Here is a 15,668-nt window from a genome sequence, read left to right on the forward strand (position 1 = left end):
CTTCACAGTACACTTTAACTTATAGTTCCTCTCTAAGACAGGAGAAACCATTTTATTCACTTCATTTTCATCCTGTACACCTCAGCTCAGCAGATATTAAGGTAAGAAAAATGACCCAGACAGTCTGACATTTGGACATAAATACAGTTACAGTTTATTTTATATCTGCCCTTAGCTGTTTTCTTTTTTCCAGAACAGTGACTTAAATAAAATAGCTTTCACATTAGATGAAGACTTTTTTCTTTTGTGTTTCTAAAAAGCTTTCACAGATTTCACAGCTTATTGCTTTTTTCTCCATAGATGCTGTTTTAAAACATTATTATTTCCTGTGCAAATTCTCAGTCATCTGGCTCACAGTCTTAGATCAGAAGCAGTCATACTTTCCCCAGTTTTCTTAAGAACATGTTGGGATAAATATCCAGCAGTCTTTGTCAATTTGCCGACATAAAAGGTTATATGGTGTGCAATTTCTCTATTGCTGATTTTTAGATTTTATAATAGGCTACATATGCCTCCAAATGTATTAATTTTAATGATTGTCTTTTACTCTGTTTTAATGTTATGTCTTTTAACCTTTGTTTTAAAGTTCCCTTTTTAAACTGTTGCACTTTGAGATTTGAATTCAATGTGCGTTACAAATAAAATTCATTATTATTATTATTATTATTTAGGTTTTTTTTTAAATGTTTTTATCAATTAAAATATTCAAATATAAACAGCGATTAAAGTGAAGATGTCGTGATTTTTTTTTTCTTGTCTGCAGCAGTTTGATCCTAAGTCACATAAAAAAACCGCCATAACCCCAGAAGCACTTCCCTCTTAAACAGCTACGTGTCTGTGAGAGGCAGTTGGGGTCGACGGTGGAAAGGAGATTATTGTTCCCACAAAAAATAATTTACTCACACATGCTTCTGGATTTTCACTTCTGTTTTATAATCCATCTGTAGAAGCTAAAGATTTTGAATTAATTTCCTATTTCTGCCTTTTCCAGGTAAAAATATACCAAATTTTATAAACAGTATGAAACATCTGTGGATACTGGCGCCGCTCCTCTTCTCTTCACTGATCTGGGGTCAGATGGAAAATGGGGACGATGGCAGGCTGCCTTGCAGTCGCTGCAACCCTCATCGATACTGCAACTGCTCACACTCGGGTTTCACTCATGTTCCCATGGTAACGGACCAAGCTCTCAGCCTTGACCTCTCCTTCAACAACATCACCTTGGTGACCCAAAACGACCTGTTGGAACACTCAAAACTGAGAGTTCTGGATTTCCACGGTAACCATGATGAGATCTGATACATCCCAATAGAAATAACCAGTGAAATAAGTCTAATCCAGGAGTCTGTTTCCTGAAGGTAACAGATTAGCCGTGATCCATCCATCAGCGTTTGATGCTCTGTGGAGCCTGGAGAAGCTGGATCTGTCTGACAATCAGCTGAAGACTCTCAACTACAAGTGGTTTGAGAAACTGGAGGTTCTTCAGCAGCTCAACCTGCTCAACAACCCGTACAGGTGAGGACATCCAAAACCTTACCATGGGCCCGGATCATTGGTGTAAAAAAAACAGGATAGACGGACCCAGTATTCTAAGTCAGACAGTAGGAAAGTTTAAAATGTTTATTAAATCAAAACAGAACATAACAGAATAGAAACAGGCTGCTGTGGATCTGTGGACCTGCATCGCTCAATCACTGACACTGTCTGGTTAAACAGTTCAGTCCATTCTCTGGGTGGAAGCCAGGATCCATCCGATGGACTGGCGAACGCGATCCGACACAGAGCCGTCCAGGGTGTCCCCGATCCGTGCAGCGGCCACAGAGAGCTGACAGGAGACCGATCCAGGTCAGAACGGGACCGTTCTGAGATCCAGGGGTCCTCAGGTCGACAAAGGGTTCAGATCCACACAGCAACAGACAGAAACGTGGTTCCAGGAATCCACAGAGCTTTCAGGCAAGTTCAGAGTCCAGAGTCAGACTGGAGCAGGAGCGTGCCCACACAGTGGCTCAGTGGTTGAGGAAACAGAGACAAGATGTAGCAGGATTCAGCAGGACTTTAAGCTGGTCTCCTCCTTGGAGCCAGGCTTATGGGAATAAAACTGACCTCCTCTGTGTTACGAGCCAAAACCCTGAGGGCTCCAAGGAGAAGGACCAGGGCATGATCAGAGGACAAGACATACATGAAACCCTCTCAATCCACTGGCCGCCAGGAACCAGGACACGAACCTTGGAACATAACCAAAACTAACAGAACCAAACACAAAACAATGATCTGGCCGCGATAGCTAGGCTGGACCAAATATAAAGCAGAACCTAGAGGTGGATGAGATCAGAGATGATTAGGAACTGGGCAGAACTAGGCAGGTGAGTGAAATGAGTAATTAAGGCCAGCTATCAGAGCAGATCATTAGAGTTGTTTAATGATCCAGGCCATTCTAATACAGAGATTGGGCCTACGCATATGGAGAAGTTATATTTATACGTCCCTTCCTCCATGCCGACCACAGTTTTGTTCTACACTTGCTGCTTGAGTGGGCAACTGGTCTTCACTTGCTGTGCAGAGCCTTATAAGCCACTCACACTTGTCCAAAGTTGGTTTCAGATGGTACTTGATATGGCTTAGTCTTCGTGGGCAAGCGGAAATAGAATGAATAGTGGGTAGGGGGAGGGAGTAGCCACTGACTGGAAAAGGCCCTATGCTTAAAGGCCCTAGCCCTCATCATCTGCATCATTTACATTTTAGATGTATCTCTGCTTCCACATGTCAATCAAATTGCTGACTTATCCAATTCAGTTCACAGCACATCATCTCAAGGCTCTTTACAGAGGCAATAAAGTCAGATCGGTCAAAAGTTTTTGTCAAGGAAAGCCAGCTGTTATCCCTAAATCATTTTGTGGTTAATTCTTAAGCAATCCCTCACACCAAGCATGGGCCACAGGCGGCTCCGTCCAGGAAACACACAGGCAGACAGACGAGCTCCAAGCCAGCTCCCATGTCAGAGAATGCAGAGAGCACATCCAATTAGTCACGATAAAGCAAACAGGGCTACGCTGGAAAACAGGCCAAGCTCCAACATCTATAAACAGAGATGTCGATGGCAGCACATCTATCCATGACGGTGTCACAGCTGATAGAAAACAGAACAAATCTGCTAAGACAGGAAGAGCAGAGAGAATATGGGTAGAACTTAACAACTCCTGCAGAATGGGAGAAAAGATAGAATGAAACAGAATGTTGAAAAGTGTTCCCTTTGTCCTCCAGCAGCCTTAACATATAGCAGCGTAAATATAGAAAATAGCTCAGGATAACTCAACAACTTTGGTTAAGGTATAAGGAAGGTAGAGATAACCAACACCTCCTCAGCATGCAGTCAAGTTCTCCAGAGTCCTGCTAATGAGCTGATAGTTTGTCTGAGCTATGTTGAGGCACAGGCACATCTAAAAGGTACAGGACATTGACCTTTAAGGACTGTTTGAGGAAGCCTGATTTAAATCCTTTCTGTGCCACTATACCTGGAAAGGCACAATCATGAAGATTCATATCTTCCTTGGTTTCCTCCAGCTGCCTGGGTTCTCCTCCTTTGTTCCTTGGACTTGTCAGACTGAGAAAGCTGATGTTTGGAGGTCAAGATCTGAAGGAGCTGAATAGAGAGGATCTTAAAGGAGTCACCCACCTTGACGAGCTCACTGTGCAAGCCAACAACTTGGCCAGGTATCCAGTCCTCATTTCTCTACATTTTTGCTCTTAGCACCCAGAACTGCATGTTACACTAAATATTCTCCAAACCCTTTGGGGATACTTGTGTTTTTCAGTTGATTTTTCAGCTCTTTTATGTTTTGAATATGTTTTCTGTGGCTCTAGCGGCCTCCTTTACTTGAGAATTCCACGAGGGAGAGGGAAAAAAGAAACAAAGGCGGTATGCATCTCAGGTCTAGAATGAAAATAATCATGAATGCAACACTTAAGGCTAACATCACTGGGGAAAATGTGTATTCCCACTGCAACACCCACTGCCCCATCAAAGCCGCTTTTCTAATGAAACTAAAAAATTGCATTGTGTATTTATGCTGCAGTCCTTAGCAAACATGTAGCAACCATGGAAAGGAGAAGTGCCCTACTGGTCCACTCTGAAGTCATCTTTGGCAGTTGGTTAATTTGGCCAAGTTTTTCATTAGATTATTTTATTACAGAACTAAAGGCAATATAAAGATTTACTCTAGTTAGAATCCTTTCAACATGAATGACCTCTGACTGCTGTAGTACAGATACTCTTTGTTTACTCGACTAGATCTATATTTTCTTTACAAATAAAGACTTTGATCTACACCAGAACTATGATCTGTACTATTAGCTCATTTGTACATGTCCAAGCAGTTGCCAGTGTTAAACAAAATCTACAAATGTAAAGAAAAAACAAGAAGCAGTCAACTCATTGAACTCTTAATTAGGAACAATAGATGAGAAGGAAACGAGCATTTAAGCAAAACGACAATAAATAAATGCTTGACAATGTATTAATAGAAACAACTGAAAAACACAGAACCAACCTCTACTGATCTATTAGCTGTATTTTTCTATCTTTCTTTTTCCTTTGACTCTGTTCTTTACAGGTATGACTCCGGTACTTTTGGAGGCATTTGGCCTCTTGGTCATGCAACCCTGAGTCTTTATGGCCCGTTTTCAACGAACACGACGTTGGCTGAGGTTCTGCTTCTTGACGTGTGTTACCCTGAGACTAAGCTCACTCTGGTAGACCTCCATCTGAATCATTATGTGTCTACTCAGCCTTTAAGAAAGATAATTAAGAGGATCAGGTTTGACAAAAAATAAATTTTGTTATTATTGCTAAAATGGAGAAAAAAATAGAGAAACCAGTGAATGATTCTCCTGTGGTTTGTCACTTTAGAGATCTGTCTCTCCGTAACTTTTCACTGTCTGATGAAGCAACTGTCTCTTTGCTGACACTGCTTGATGGAGTCCCGCTGCGATCCCTAAAGATTGTAGGTCTGACTCTCACAGGCGAGGGAAGGTGAGTAACCAATGTATCTGAATATGCTATGCACCACATCCCACATGTTTTAGCCAATATCTATTAATCCATCCATCCATTATTCAAGCATGAACTCTGATAGGTGACGTTCAAACATTGTTATTAATTCCAGTTAATTAAACTATTCTTGTAAAATAGATTTTTTTAATAAAAAATAGAATATTTTCAGTATAAATCTAGTATGTGGGTATTAACAATTTGGGGCTTTATTGTTTGTTCAAATCTAAGTATTTGGCATTTACTACCTGTTCTGTTATTGTCTTAGGTGGGTACGCGCTAATCGGACAGAACTCAGGAACATGGACGAGTTCTTTGTCAGCGATGTCACAATTTTAGACATTTTAAAGTTTGCAATGACTTCAGAGGTGCAGTTTCTGTTGCAGAACCAGAGGAAGCTGTCCATCATAAACTCAAAGGTGGGAACGGAACTAATAAAACTCTTCCTTCATAATAGGTAATTTGAGTCAATAAACTTAGGTAAGCTTGGTTCATGCTGTAGTTTGAATTCTTAAATTTCATTCAGAAAGTTAGTAATCATGTTATTTTATCCAAAAAGCATTTATGCTCGATACATTTCTTGTTAAAAAATTTTTTTCTAGTTTGATAAAATGTCTTTACGCCTTTTTAAAGAAGCACAAAGCAAAGCATTGCAATTTTTTCACACAAATGCAGGAACCTAAAACGAGATTTTTCATGTAGGAGAAATGTTAGCTCCTCCCACATTTTGCTAAAACTGAAAAATATAAAAATTTCTCATGAAGAGCTGCAATATGGTTGCTCTGGCCCAGTTTTGATTGGTTTTATATTTCATATATCCCTTTAAAATAATACCTCACTAAAAATAAGTAAAGTTGAAATTCATATCATGGAATAATTCCTAGATTAAAATGCATTCCTTATTTTAAGTATCCACCTTCCGCAGATATAAAAACTGAACATACTTTTATTCCTTTTATAGTTGAAAACAAATGTTCTTTATAAAGTTCTTCCCAAATCTGCTGCAGAGGTTTACTCTTTTGTGTCCTGTTTTGCCAGTGTGGCTTTGGGAATAGATGTCCCAGAGCTATATGATTGGCCAACAGCTTTGCTTTCACAGGCAAACCATAATGACTGTTGTCATAAGGTTACGCTTAGTAATTGTATATGAAACTTAACTGAAAATTATTTGGGTAGTGAACCTGACAAGGAGATAGAAATAGAGGTGAGAAAGAAAGGGGATAAGAACTAAGGGGAGAGAGTAAGAGATTCTAGAAGAGAGTCAGGAGAAACAGAGTCAGAAAAGAGTTTATGAAGAGAGAAAAAATAAAATAAAAGGCAAAAAAGACAACACAGTAGATATACAAAACTCCTAGAAGTCCTCTTTCACACCTGTATGAGACAATAGAGAGAGAAAGCAGACTGCAGAACAACAGCAAAAAGAAGACGACAGACAACCAACCAAAAATACTGAACCAAAAATACTGAAGGCCAGAAACACTAAAAAAACCATGACAGAGAAAGAGGTTGCAGCATCATGAACTTGACTTACTGTAAATGGAAAATACGAAAAATGTATTTTTCCAGACAGTTTAAATCTAAAATCTTCTTTAATGAAAGAAAGTGTTATTTTATGACATCACTGACTGCTAAAAGACTAAAAGAGCACAGGCATTTAAGTCATTAACAAAACAATGACTTCCTGAGAGAATGACCTAACTGACCAAAATATGCGGCTAAATTATTTAATAATAATTACATTTTATTGTCATTCCACTGTCACAAGTACAGAGCAACAAAATGAATTCTCTGCATTTAACCCATCCCCTTGGTGGGCAGTGGGCTGCAATTCGCAGCACCCAGGGAGCAATGTGGGATTAAGAGTCTTGCTCAGCAAACCAGAGTGGAGTGGGGGATCAAACTCACAACCTCAGGATTCAAAACCCTATGCCCTAACCACTAGGCCGCCACTCACCTTTTAGATGCTCTAGACAAGAGGTGTCAACAAAATCTGAAATGTGCAGAACAAGATTGACAAGTTGACAGATATTGGCAAGTCATACTATTGAAAATGGTAGGATGTAAGATCCTAATAGAGTCCTATTAAAAAATCTACAATGTTGAGCACACATGCTCTTAGATCATTAAACCTTTTTATTAATTGATTGTTATTCATAGATTTCTTTTTTTATTAATTGTATGTAAGAATGTCAAGATGTTTGACTCAAATCTCACAGTATTATCAATTTTTACCCTCAGATGTTCCTGCTGTCCTGTTATCTTACAAAAATGATGGTCAACGTGCAATACTTAGATGTGTCTGACAACCTGCTGACCGACCTGACTATTTCTTACATGCTGTGTGGCAACGAAGAAACACTCAAGGAGCTCAGAGTTTTAAATATTAGTGGGAACCCTCTAAAGGTATCAGCATTAAATTGAATTAAAACTTTCTGTAAAATTGTGTAAAAGTGCGCACCCTTGAAAATTTGTCTACTTGTGCCCAGTCTTTGTCAACAATGAGCCGTTTGGTCACCAAGCTCACCAAACTGACCCACCTGGACATTAGCAAAACCAGCTACAGCTCGATGCCCCCTACTTGTTCTTGGCCAGCCTCCCTTAGATACATCAACATCTCTAGGGCTAAGCTAACCACCATCACACCCTGTCTGCCAAAGTCTCTGGAGGTAAAGAGACTTGATCAAGGAAAGTAAACTGCCCTATTGGAAATATACATTGTCTTTATTTCATACTTACTCGTTTAAAGGTGTTGGACATGAGCTATAATAACCTGAAAGAATTTGTGCTGGAACTGCCAATTCTGAGAGAGCTTCACCTCTCTGGAAACAAGTTCCTGAGGTTACCAGCAGGGGGGTACTACCCCAATCTGCAAACACTTAAAATACAGGTAAGAGGCAATCCTATATGCCATATTCTGTTTCCTCTTTGTTATCCAGGCTGCCCTAACTTTCGTTTATACTTTGACAGTCAAATACACTCAATGTCTTCAGCCTTTCGGACCTTCAGTCATACAGACGACTTGAGAACCTGGAGGCGGGTCACAACAAGTTTGTCTGTTCATGTGGATTTGTCACCTTTCTCCGCTCGCTACTTGCTGGAAGTAGGGGTGTGAAGATAACAGATGGAGACCAAAGTTATGTCTGTGACTCACCTGTTAACCTGCAGGGAGATGCAGTAGACCGAGTTACCCTCCCTATTATCCAATGCCACACAGTTCTGTTTGTGTCTGTCAGCTGTGGGGTCGCCCTTTTTTGGGGGATGCTGGTTTCTGTCCTACTTTGGCGATGTCATGCCTTCTGGTACCTGAAGATGTCTTGGGCATGGCTCAAGGCAAAAAGAGATTACCAGCGACATCGGCGACAAAGAGAAATTGAGGGGACAGGAGCATTGGTATCCTTTGATGCCTTTATTTCCTACAGTGAAAGAGATGCTAGCTGGGTGGAAAACTTTCTGGTACCTGAGTTGGAGGAGCCAAGGTAACGTCTTCGTTTGCTGCAATGCTTCCTTAACTGTAAGGTTCATGAACGTAAGATTCTGTTGGCATAGATTTGTTAGTGCCGATCGGTTTTCACCGTGCTTTGCCACATCACATCTTAACTGAATGGGTTTTAGCAATGGTGTATGCTCAATAGATGTGCAAACCTGGACCCTTTTTAAATGAGTAAATTGCTTGTGCTACTGATAGTTTAGAGTGGTTGTAAAAAAAACAAAAAAACATGAATCTGCTGATGCAAAAAAATGCTCCCCCAATCACTTTAAGGTTTGATCCATTGTTTTTTGGGTGGTATATTTGTATATCCTCCACCCAAAAATAGGCATGATTTGCGTTGTCATGAAGAGAATACATTTAAGACTATAAAGATGTTAATTTGGTGATATATATACTAGTTATTTTAAGAACTTTTGTCTAAAGCATATTAGGAATAATGGACAAAAACTGAACAATAATCTAACTTCATTTTTTTATTCTGTTACAGCGACTCAACAGATCTAGCATCCCCACTGACTCTCTGTCTCCACAAGCGGGACTTCCTTCCCGGACACTGGATAATGGACAATATTATGAGTTCCATTGAACGCAGCCATCATACTGTCTTTGTCCTCTCCCAGAACTTCATCCAGTCTGACTGGTGCCGATATGAACTGGACTTCTCCCACTTCTGGTTGTTTGAAGCTCGTGGAGATGCTGCCATCTTGATCCTGCTGGAGCCCTTGCGCAAAGACGACATACCCAAACGTTTCTGCAAACTTCGCAAGCTCATGAGCTCCACAACCTATCTGGAGTGGCCTCAGGACGAAGAGAGGAGACCGGAGTTCTGGAGGAGTCTACGCAATGCTCTCAGAACAGACGATTAGCATAAGATCTGATTCAGATCTAAAGAAAGAAGAGTAAGATATTATAAGAAAATAAATTGGTTATTTGATGAACACCAAATTTGAATGCTGTTTGAGTCAAGATGTGTTGAAATTATCGTACTGAAAAATAAATATAATACTGCATTTGGACTGGAGAGGTCTTCATAGAATATGGAATAAAACCAGGAAGATGGCCGCAATCTAAACAGTGTTTGTCTTTAGTTTCTTATGAAAAGATCAAATCGTAAAATCTGTTACCAATTTTATGTGTCCCCTCCAACCTCCAGCCACTGGCCTTCTCCTGGGCATGCTTTTTTCTTTTTTTACTCTAACTCCCCCCTTTCACTTCTCTTTAGAGCTTAATGTCCACAAATCATGACGGAATATTTTAGTACAAAGATTGATGTTTAAAAAGGAATTGTAGGGGAACAGCCAAGGCTGTATAACAATAAAATCAATGTATGATATATATTTGAACTCTAATCCAACATATGTTATCTCTTCTTTTTGGACTTTTTATCCAGTCTAGTAGATATTTACAAATGGAAGTGCTACATAGGTCTGATTATATTTAATATAGATAAACCTGTATTATTGCAATGTATCTATAGCCACCTGGGAGAGTACTTGAATCATCCCAAATAAGCTACCGAAAAAGCTGCTATACAAACCGCTCATCTACTTAGAGAAAACAGCATTTTGACCACATAATTTAACATGACATAAAACAGCTTTGTCTCTGAGAAAATTTGCTCCCCATGCTTACAGGCTTTATTGCTTCTTTCTATATGCAATTTGCAGCTTTGATATCTGACAAAACAATTTTTTTTAATTACTGCCCATTGATTTACTCCTTATTACTTTTATATTGGAATAAGATGTAAATAATTTGCCTCCCTCGCCTTGTTGGCTTTTGATGTGAACGCATCTTAAAAGCTTCAATTGGAGACCTCTGCTTCACCCTTTACTTCATAGAACCTGAACCTGTTAATCTGATAATCCATCATAACTTTCCCAATTAAATAGTTTGGTTAACTAATCTCAAATAGTGTTTAATAGAAAAAAAGAAAATACAAACAGAACATCAAGAGGCAAAGAGACAATTCTTACCCATCAATGGAAATTATAACGTTTTAAACCGCAGAAAGTTTATTTGTACATTAAAGATTATTCAAAGTGTGGTACATTAAACAAAGCATAAGAAAATAAAAAAAATCTGAGAAAAGTACATCACATTGGCATAATAGATGCAGGTAAAAGCAGGACAACAAACTTAAAAACTATGTTTCAGATAACAGTCAAAGGCGACTCTAAACCAAAAGGTTTTTAAGCTATTAAACACTTTATGCTCTACATTCCCAGAAGACCTGAGTGGTTTTGTTAAAACTAGCCAATTAAGAACATTTCCAAAATAAAACATACAAGTTTAAGATAAAAAAATGCATATCAAATTCATGTACTTTAAAAAAAAACAGAACAGAATGTTATGATACTATGACTACAATCAGAGAAGAGGCTGCTGAGGGGAATAACCTGCTGAAAGCTGCAGACAATCTGTCACATTATCTGTTTCAAACTATAACATGTTGTTTGAAGCATTATATCTACTAATAATCCTTAGACTATTAGTGAAGCATTGGAATAATAGTTATTTCATTGCTTTAGGACAATTTGTTACATAAAATCATATTATAAAAGAACTGTAAAGAATCATACGACGGAATATTAGGGACAGATTACAGATTTTTTTTTTTTTTTTTCCGAGAAGTCTTAATATGAGAATAAAGTAATAAAATTACGAGAACAAAATTCGCAACAAAAGTAAAAAAATTATAAGAAAAAAGTTGTAAAATTACAAGAATAAAATCATAACATCACAAAAATGAAGTCATAAAATTACAAGACTCAACATTACGAGCATAAAGCACTTTCTTCCCTAAAATGAGGATTTTGAGCATCATGTGAAGTTATACTTTGGCATCGGTTTGACAAATAAGGAAATATTTAAGCAGCAGAATCAAATTGGGAATCAGGTCAAAGTGGACTCAGGTTGTTGATTGGTGGAGCTGGTCGGAGCTCCAAGCTTTCTTTCTGAAACGAGCTGATGTATGACGACTTCATTCTCGTTATTTTTTCACTTTATTACTTTACAACTTTATTCTTGTAATATTACTTTAATCTAAAAAAAAAATAATAATACATTTTTCAGCCTGGCCCAAATACTCCGTCATAGAATCATAATATATTATAAAATCCAATAAATTATTTATTTAAAGGTCATAGCTACAGCTTTTTTTTTTTTTTTATCAAAAAATAAAAATTTCACAAATAGTACAAACAGATTGACTTAAATGCTGCAAAAGTACTAATTTTATTAGAAAAAAATATATACAGCATATAAGCACTGTTCTATCAATTTGATGGCTCTAAAATATATATATACTTCTGGTCATGATGTCAGTGCATTAGAAAAGAACCAATAAAACAGTAGGTTAACGCCATGTTATTCAGCTCAGGTAGTAACAGCTATATGAAAGGTGAGAAATGGCTTCTGCTCTGTGTAACATTTCTCACATTCAAGCCAAGAAAACATAAAAGAAACAAAACAAGGTGGAAAATCTGTCAAGCTTTAGAGACTTGGTGCCAAACTAAAGCAGCCAAGAGGCTCAGAAGCCACATAGATGTTGGTGCTTGTTTTCTTAATCGGTCATTTAACTATTCTACCCCTGATTAACATTAGCAGACCTAGCCTAGCAACTGGCTAGCAAACAGTACGGGACCAGAGCGGGCAAGTGCACCACTTATGCTACGTTCACACCACAAGCAGCAGAGGCAGCAGAAGCAGCTAAATTACATGCAAAGTCAATGGTCGATGCGCATCAAGTATGGAAGTAAATCTGTGTCGCTGGGATTTGAATTAAAAATGCCACTGAAATTTAAATGTTGTATGTTTGTACTTACAGTTTCAGTCTTAAAATATATTCAGAACACATTTTGGACCTAAAAAAAAATTTTTATTGTCATCATTTCTACACAGTTGAAATTTAATTTGTTATTTTCTCTTCAAGCTAAAAATTCACATTACTATTTCAAAGTGAATACATTTTCAATACTTATTTTTCAGTTTAATTTTTCAGTGTTAAAAATATCTGCATATAAAAAAATTCAACCTTTCAAAATTCAAACTCAATATTTTCAGCCTCCTGAGATTCAACTGGCTCTATTTCACTGTCTTAAATTCGGCGTCTAAATTCAGTGTAAAAAGGGAAGGGTTACTTCAGGTCACAGACATTAGCAATGGATTGTGGCGTCCAACACCCAGCCAATCCCGTTACATTTCCTTAGTCACGTGACGCTTGTGGCGCTCATACTGAAGGAAAACCAGCATCACAGAGCTGGTCACGCAAGCTAATGCTAACTCAACTACAGAAAAATTAAAGTAATAAACTCAACGCGCTTCGGGACCTTTTGCTGCGCCTTGACGCACGTCAACCATTGACTTTGCATGTAAACACGCTGCTCCTGCTGCGTCCGGTGTGAACGCAGCATTATTGGGCACTTTTAAGTGGTTATACGGAAATTCACAAGCTTTTCTAGTGGGTATACAGCGTATATACCCGCATATCACATAGACTACACCACTGGTGTACTGTAAAAGAAAGCGTTAAAGTTTCATGATACTCTTCACAATGGTAGCTGATCCCAGCAATTTTAGGGATGTCCATCAGTACCTATTAGGAAATTTTATAAAATAAAATGACATATCTTGTACAGATATATAATTGGGGATATCTAAAACTGTAACTAGACTTATATGGTCTATGTTAATTAAACACTGAATTCATATCCTTGCTGGTCAAATGTTGGCTTCAAAACAAAGTCAAATTTAACCACAATAAAACATTGAAAAATATAATTTGGACAAACTAGTCCTTTGAAATGTAAATGTATTATCCTATCCTATTTTGGTATATACTTTCTGTTCCTATACCTCTATGATAGTTTTTAATTGTTGGAGGACTTGAACAGTATTATGGGCATGATATGCATGATTAATTTCCCATGAATATAATAGAAAAAGTGTTGGAAATTGTTAGAAATATTTTATTTATACTTTGTGTTTTATGGGTTGTGTTCTAATGAACTATAATGATGTATAATGTGTGATTCATCTTTTATTAACTCTTGCTTAAGATTTTTCCAGATAAAGGTCATGCAACGGACGGGTTGTGAAGGAGGCCTGAACATCTTCTATCACTTGTTTCTTCTAAACATGTGTTCTTGGAACAATTAAATTGTAAAACAACCACATGCTTTGTGTTAACATATGTGCTGAGGTTTAAAGTAAGTTCCTTTTGTTTCCCTTTCCCTTTAATTAAACCTCAGCTGATGTAATTAGGGACATCCCCTTTTCTTCAATAAATAGCAAGGAGAAAGCTGAAGACTGCAGAGTGGGGTGGAGATTGTAAACTCTGCAGTCTCCTTCCTATTCTCCTCGCGAGTAACTAAATTAATTGTCCCTGTGCCTTCTTTCTTTCCCTGTATGCATGTATGATGTTTTAGGTGCTTAGACCTGACAGAAATAGTATCTAACTCTGCTTGTTGAGTTAGCAGACAGCTTTTCTTCAGAAGTCTGCTTTCAGTGCTTTCTTATCGACTCAAATAAACTATTTAATTAACTTTTTAAGGTGGAAGTTTTTCTGCACCTCCAACCTGACTTTATCCAGCCATTGCTCTTTTCCATTTTCCTTTAGATTATCCACAAGCTTTTTAAATATGGTGATCAGTGGATGGGCAAACTCAATCACGCTCCTTGTAATCTTTGGAAACCCATAGCCATACCCGCCAACGTGCTTCGCTATAACTGTGCCCTGGCGCCCGTTCCTACCGGTAACCGGAGAGCCTGATGTTCCTTCGTACATGGAAGAACAATAAGTTGTCACCTGGTTTGCTTTGAATCCACCCATTATTATGTCATTAAATCCTTGGTTCTCTGCAATAAATCTGACAGAATTCTCTGTGATAATCAAGCCTTTGTATTGAGCTAAATGCTCTTCCTTAACCTTCTCCCTATTTTCTTTGTTAATTATAGATGTGTATTTAAAAGTCTTCTCTCCTCCGTAAGGATACCCGATGATACAGATATCCCCACTCCCCAGCACTGGTCCGAATCTCCTTAGGAGACCTGGTGGTACTTGGGGTTGCTTTGCTCCTTGGCCTTTAGGTATGAGTGCAAGGACCGCGTAATCCAGCATTATATCAATATCAACAAATGTTTCCTCCACAGTAAAGCAAAGCATGCTGGTTTCCTCCTCGTCTCCTGCTTCATCCAGAACCGGGTCACTGCCCCCATCACCTGGTCCAGGATGAGGTTTTCTCTTGTTGGTTTTTTGGTCAAAGACAACATTGACCTCTTTGGGAACCAGCAGCTTATTTAAATCCTCAGGATCTCTGAACAGATGTGCACTTGTCATGATTAGCCTATCGACGAGAACAAAACCTGTTCCCTGACACACACCATCCACAATGATTTTACAAACAGATCTCCCTATTTCTTCACAATTGGATTCCCATTCCTCTTGACTGAGATGCTCTTCGGTCTTGAGGTTTGGTGTTTCTAGTTTACAAGGATTCGTAGATCTGCTCTCCAATGATTGGTTCCCATCTGGTACTTCAGAAATCTCCTCCCGGCTTCGTGGTTCAGCTGCTCTCCTCGCAACCTCTGCAGTCACACTCCCTACATCTGCGATGCCTCTACGCAATGTTTGCGACTTTTCTCGGTTGTAAGTCGGCGATCGTGTTTTGTATGCTTTTGGAAAATGGTTGGCGACCTTTTCTGTTGACAGGGAGATTTTCTGCAGCTTTTCCACTAAAAGCTGAGCTTTCTGGTCTAGTTTTAAACCGTCCTTGCCCGTTATCCTGTTCTTCCCCTTGATGTTGGAGTTGACTGAAAGAGGTTGATGATTTTGATGTTTGGTCTGCAGAAAATCAGGAGTTACGAATTCATTTAAAGATTTTTGACCTATAAATAAAATATTCAGCTTTTTTAGGTTTTACTCACCATAGAACTTCCACCATTGGTGTCCCTCACTCCCAGAGGGGTTGATGTAATGATCTGGAACATGTAAAAAACATATATGTTGCTGTTAAATCTTTTAATTTAATTTAGATTACTATCCAACCTGTTTCACTGATCCAAAAACTGAGTATATGAGGTAAAAGTACGATTGTTGGTGAAGATTCTCAGTCATCCAGGTCATAGTCA

The 15,668-nt window shown here is 38.5% G+C and overlaps 2 protein-coding genes across 2 annotated transcripts; one reads left to right on the forward strand and one right to left on the reverse strand.

Moving 5' to 3' along the window:
- On the forward strand, positions 1–9,431 carry LOC119797979 (toll-like receptor 2). Its single transcript, XM_038307270.1, has 12 exons — positions 1–101; positions 992–1,279; positions 1,359–1,515; positions 3,562–3,711; positions 4,611–4,814; positions 4,907–5,029; positions 5,316–5,466; positions 7,286–7,450; positions 7,534–7,713; positions 7,794–7,934; positions 8,015–8,523; positions 9,025–9,431. Exons 2-12 carry the CDS (start codon positions 1,021–1,023, stop codon positions 9,401–9,403), a joined length of 2,418 nt encoding a protein of 805 aa, XP_038163198.1. The 5' UTR covers positions 1–101; positions 992–1,020; the 3' UTR covers positions 9,404–9,431.
- A 3,237-nt stretch (positions 9,432–12,668) lies between these two features.
- LOC119797973 lies at positions 12,669–15,530 on the reverse strand. Its single transcript, XM_038307264.1, has 2 exons — positions 15,465–15,530; positions 12,669–15,381 (listed from the first exon to the last, which is right to left on the reverse strand). The coding sequence occupies exons 1-2, from the start codon at positions 15,525–15,527 to the stop codon at positions 14,071–14,073; spliced, it is 1,374 nt and encodes a 457-aa protein (XP_038163192.1). The 5' UTR covers positions 15,528–15,530; the 3' UTR covers positions 12,669–14,070.
- Between the last annotated feature and the right edge of the window lie 138 nt (positions 15,531–15,668).

This window comes from Cyprinodon tularosa, unplaced genomic scaffold (genome assembly GCF_016077235.1).
Source record: "Cyprinodon tularosa strain WSP-4 unplaced genomic scaffold, ASM1607723v1 ctg606, whole genome shotgun sequence".
NCBI classification, from domain to species: domain Eukaryota; kingdom Metazoa; phylum Chordata; class Actinopteri; order Cyprinodontiformes; family Cyprinodontidae; genus Cyprinodon; species Cyprinodon tularosa.

Coding starts and splice junctions, on each gene's coding strand:
- LOC119797973 (XM_038307264.1), bottom strand. CDS start 15,527: ATGTTCCAGATCATTACATCAACCCCTCTGGGAGTGAGGGACACCAAT. Junction 15,382..15,464: donor CCAATGGTGGAAGTTCTATG/GTGAGTAAAACC, acceptor GATTTTCTGCAG/ACCAAACATCAAAATCATCA.
- LOC119797979 (XM_038307270.1), top strand. CDS start 1,021: ATGAAACATCTGTGGATACTGGCGCCGCTCCTCTTCTCTTCACTGATC. Junction 3,712..4,610: donor CAAGCCAACAACTTGGCCAG/GTATCCAGTCCT, acceptor TGTTCTTTACAG/GTATGACTCCGGTACTTTTG. Junction 5,030..5,315: donor ACTCTCACAGGCGAGGGAAG/GTGAGTAACCAA, acceptor TTATTGTCTTAG/GTGGGTACGCGCTAATCGGA.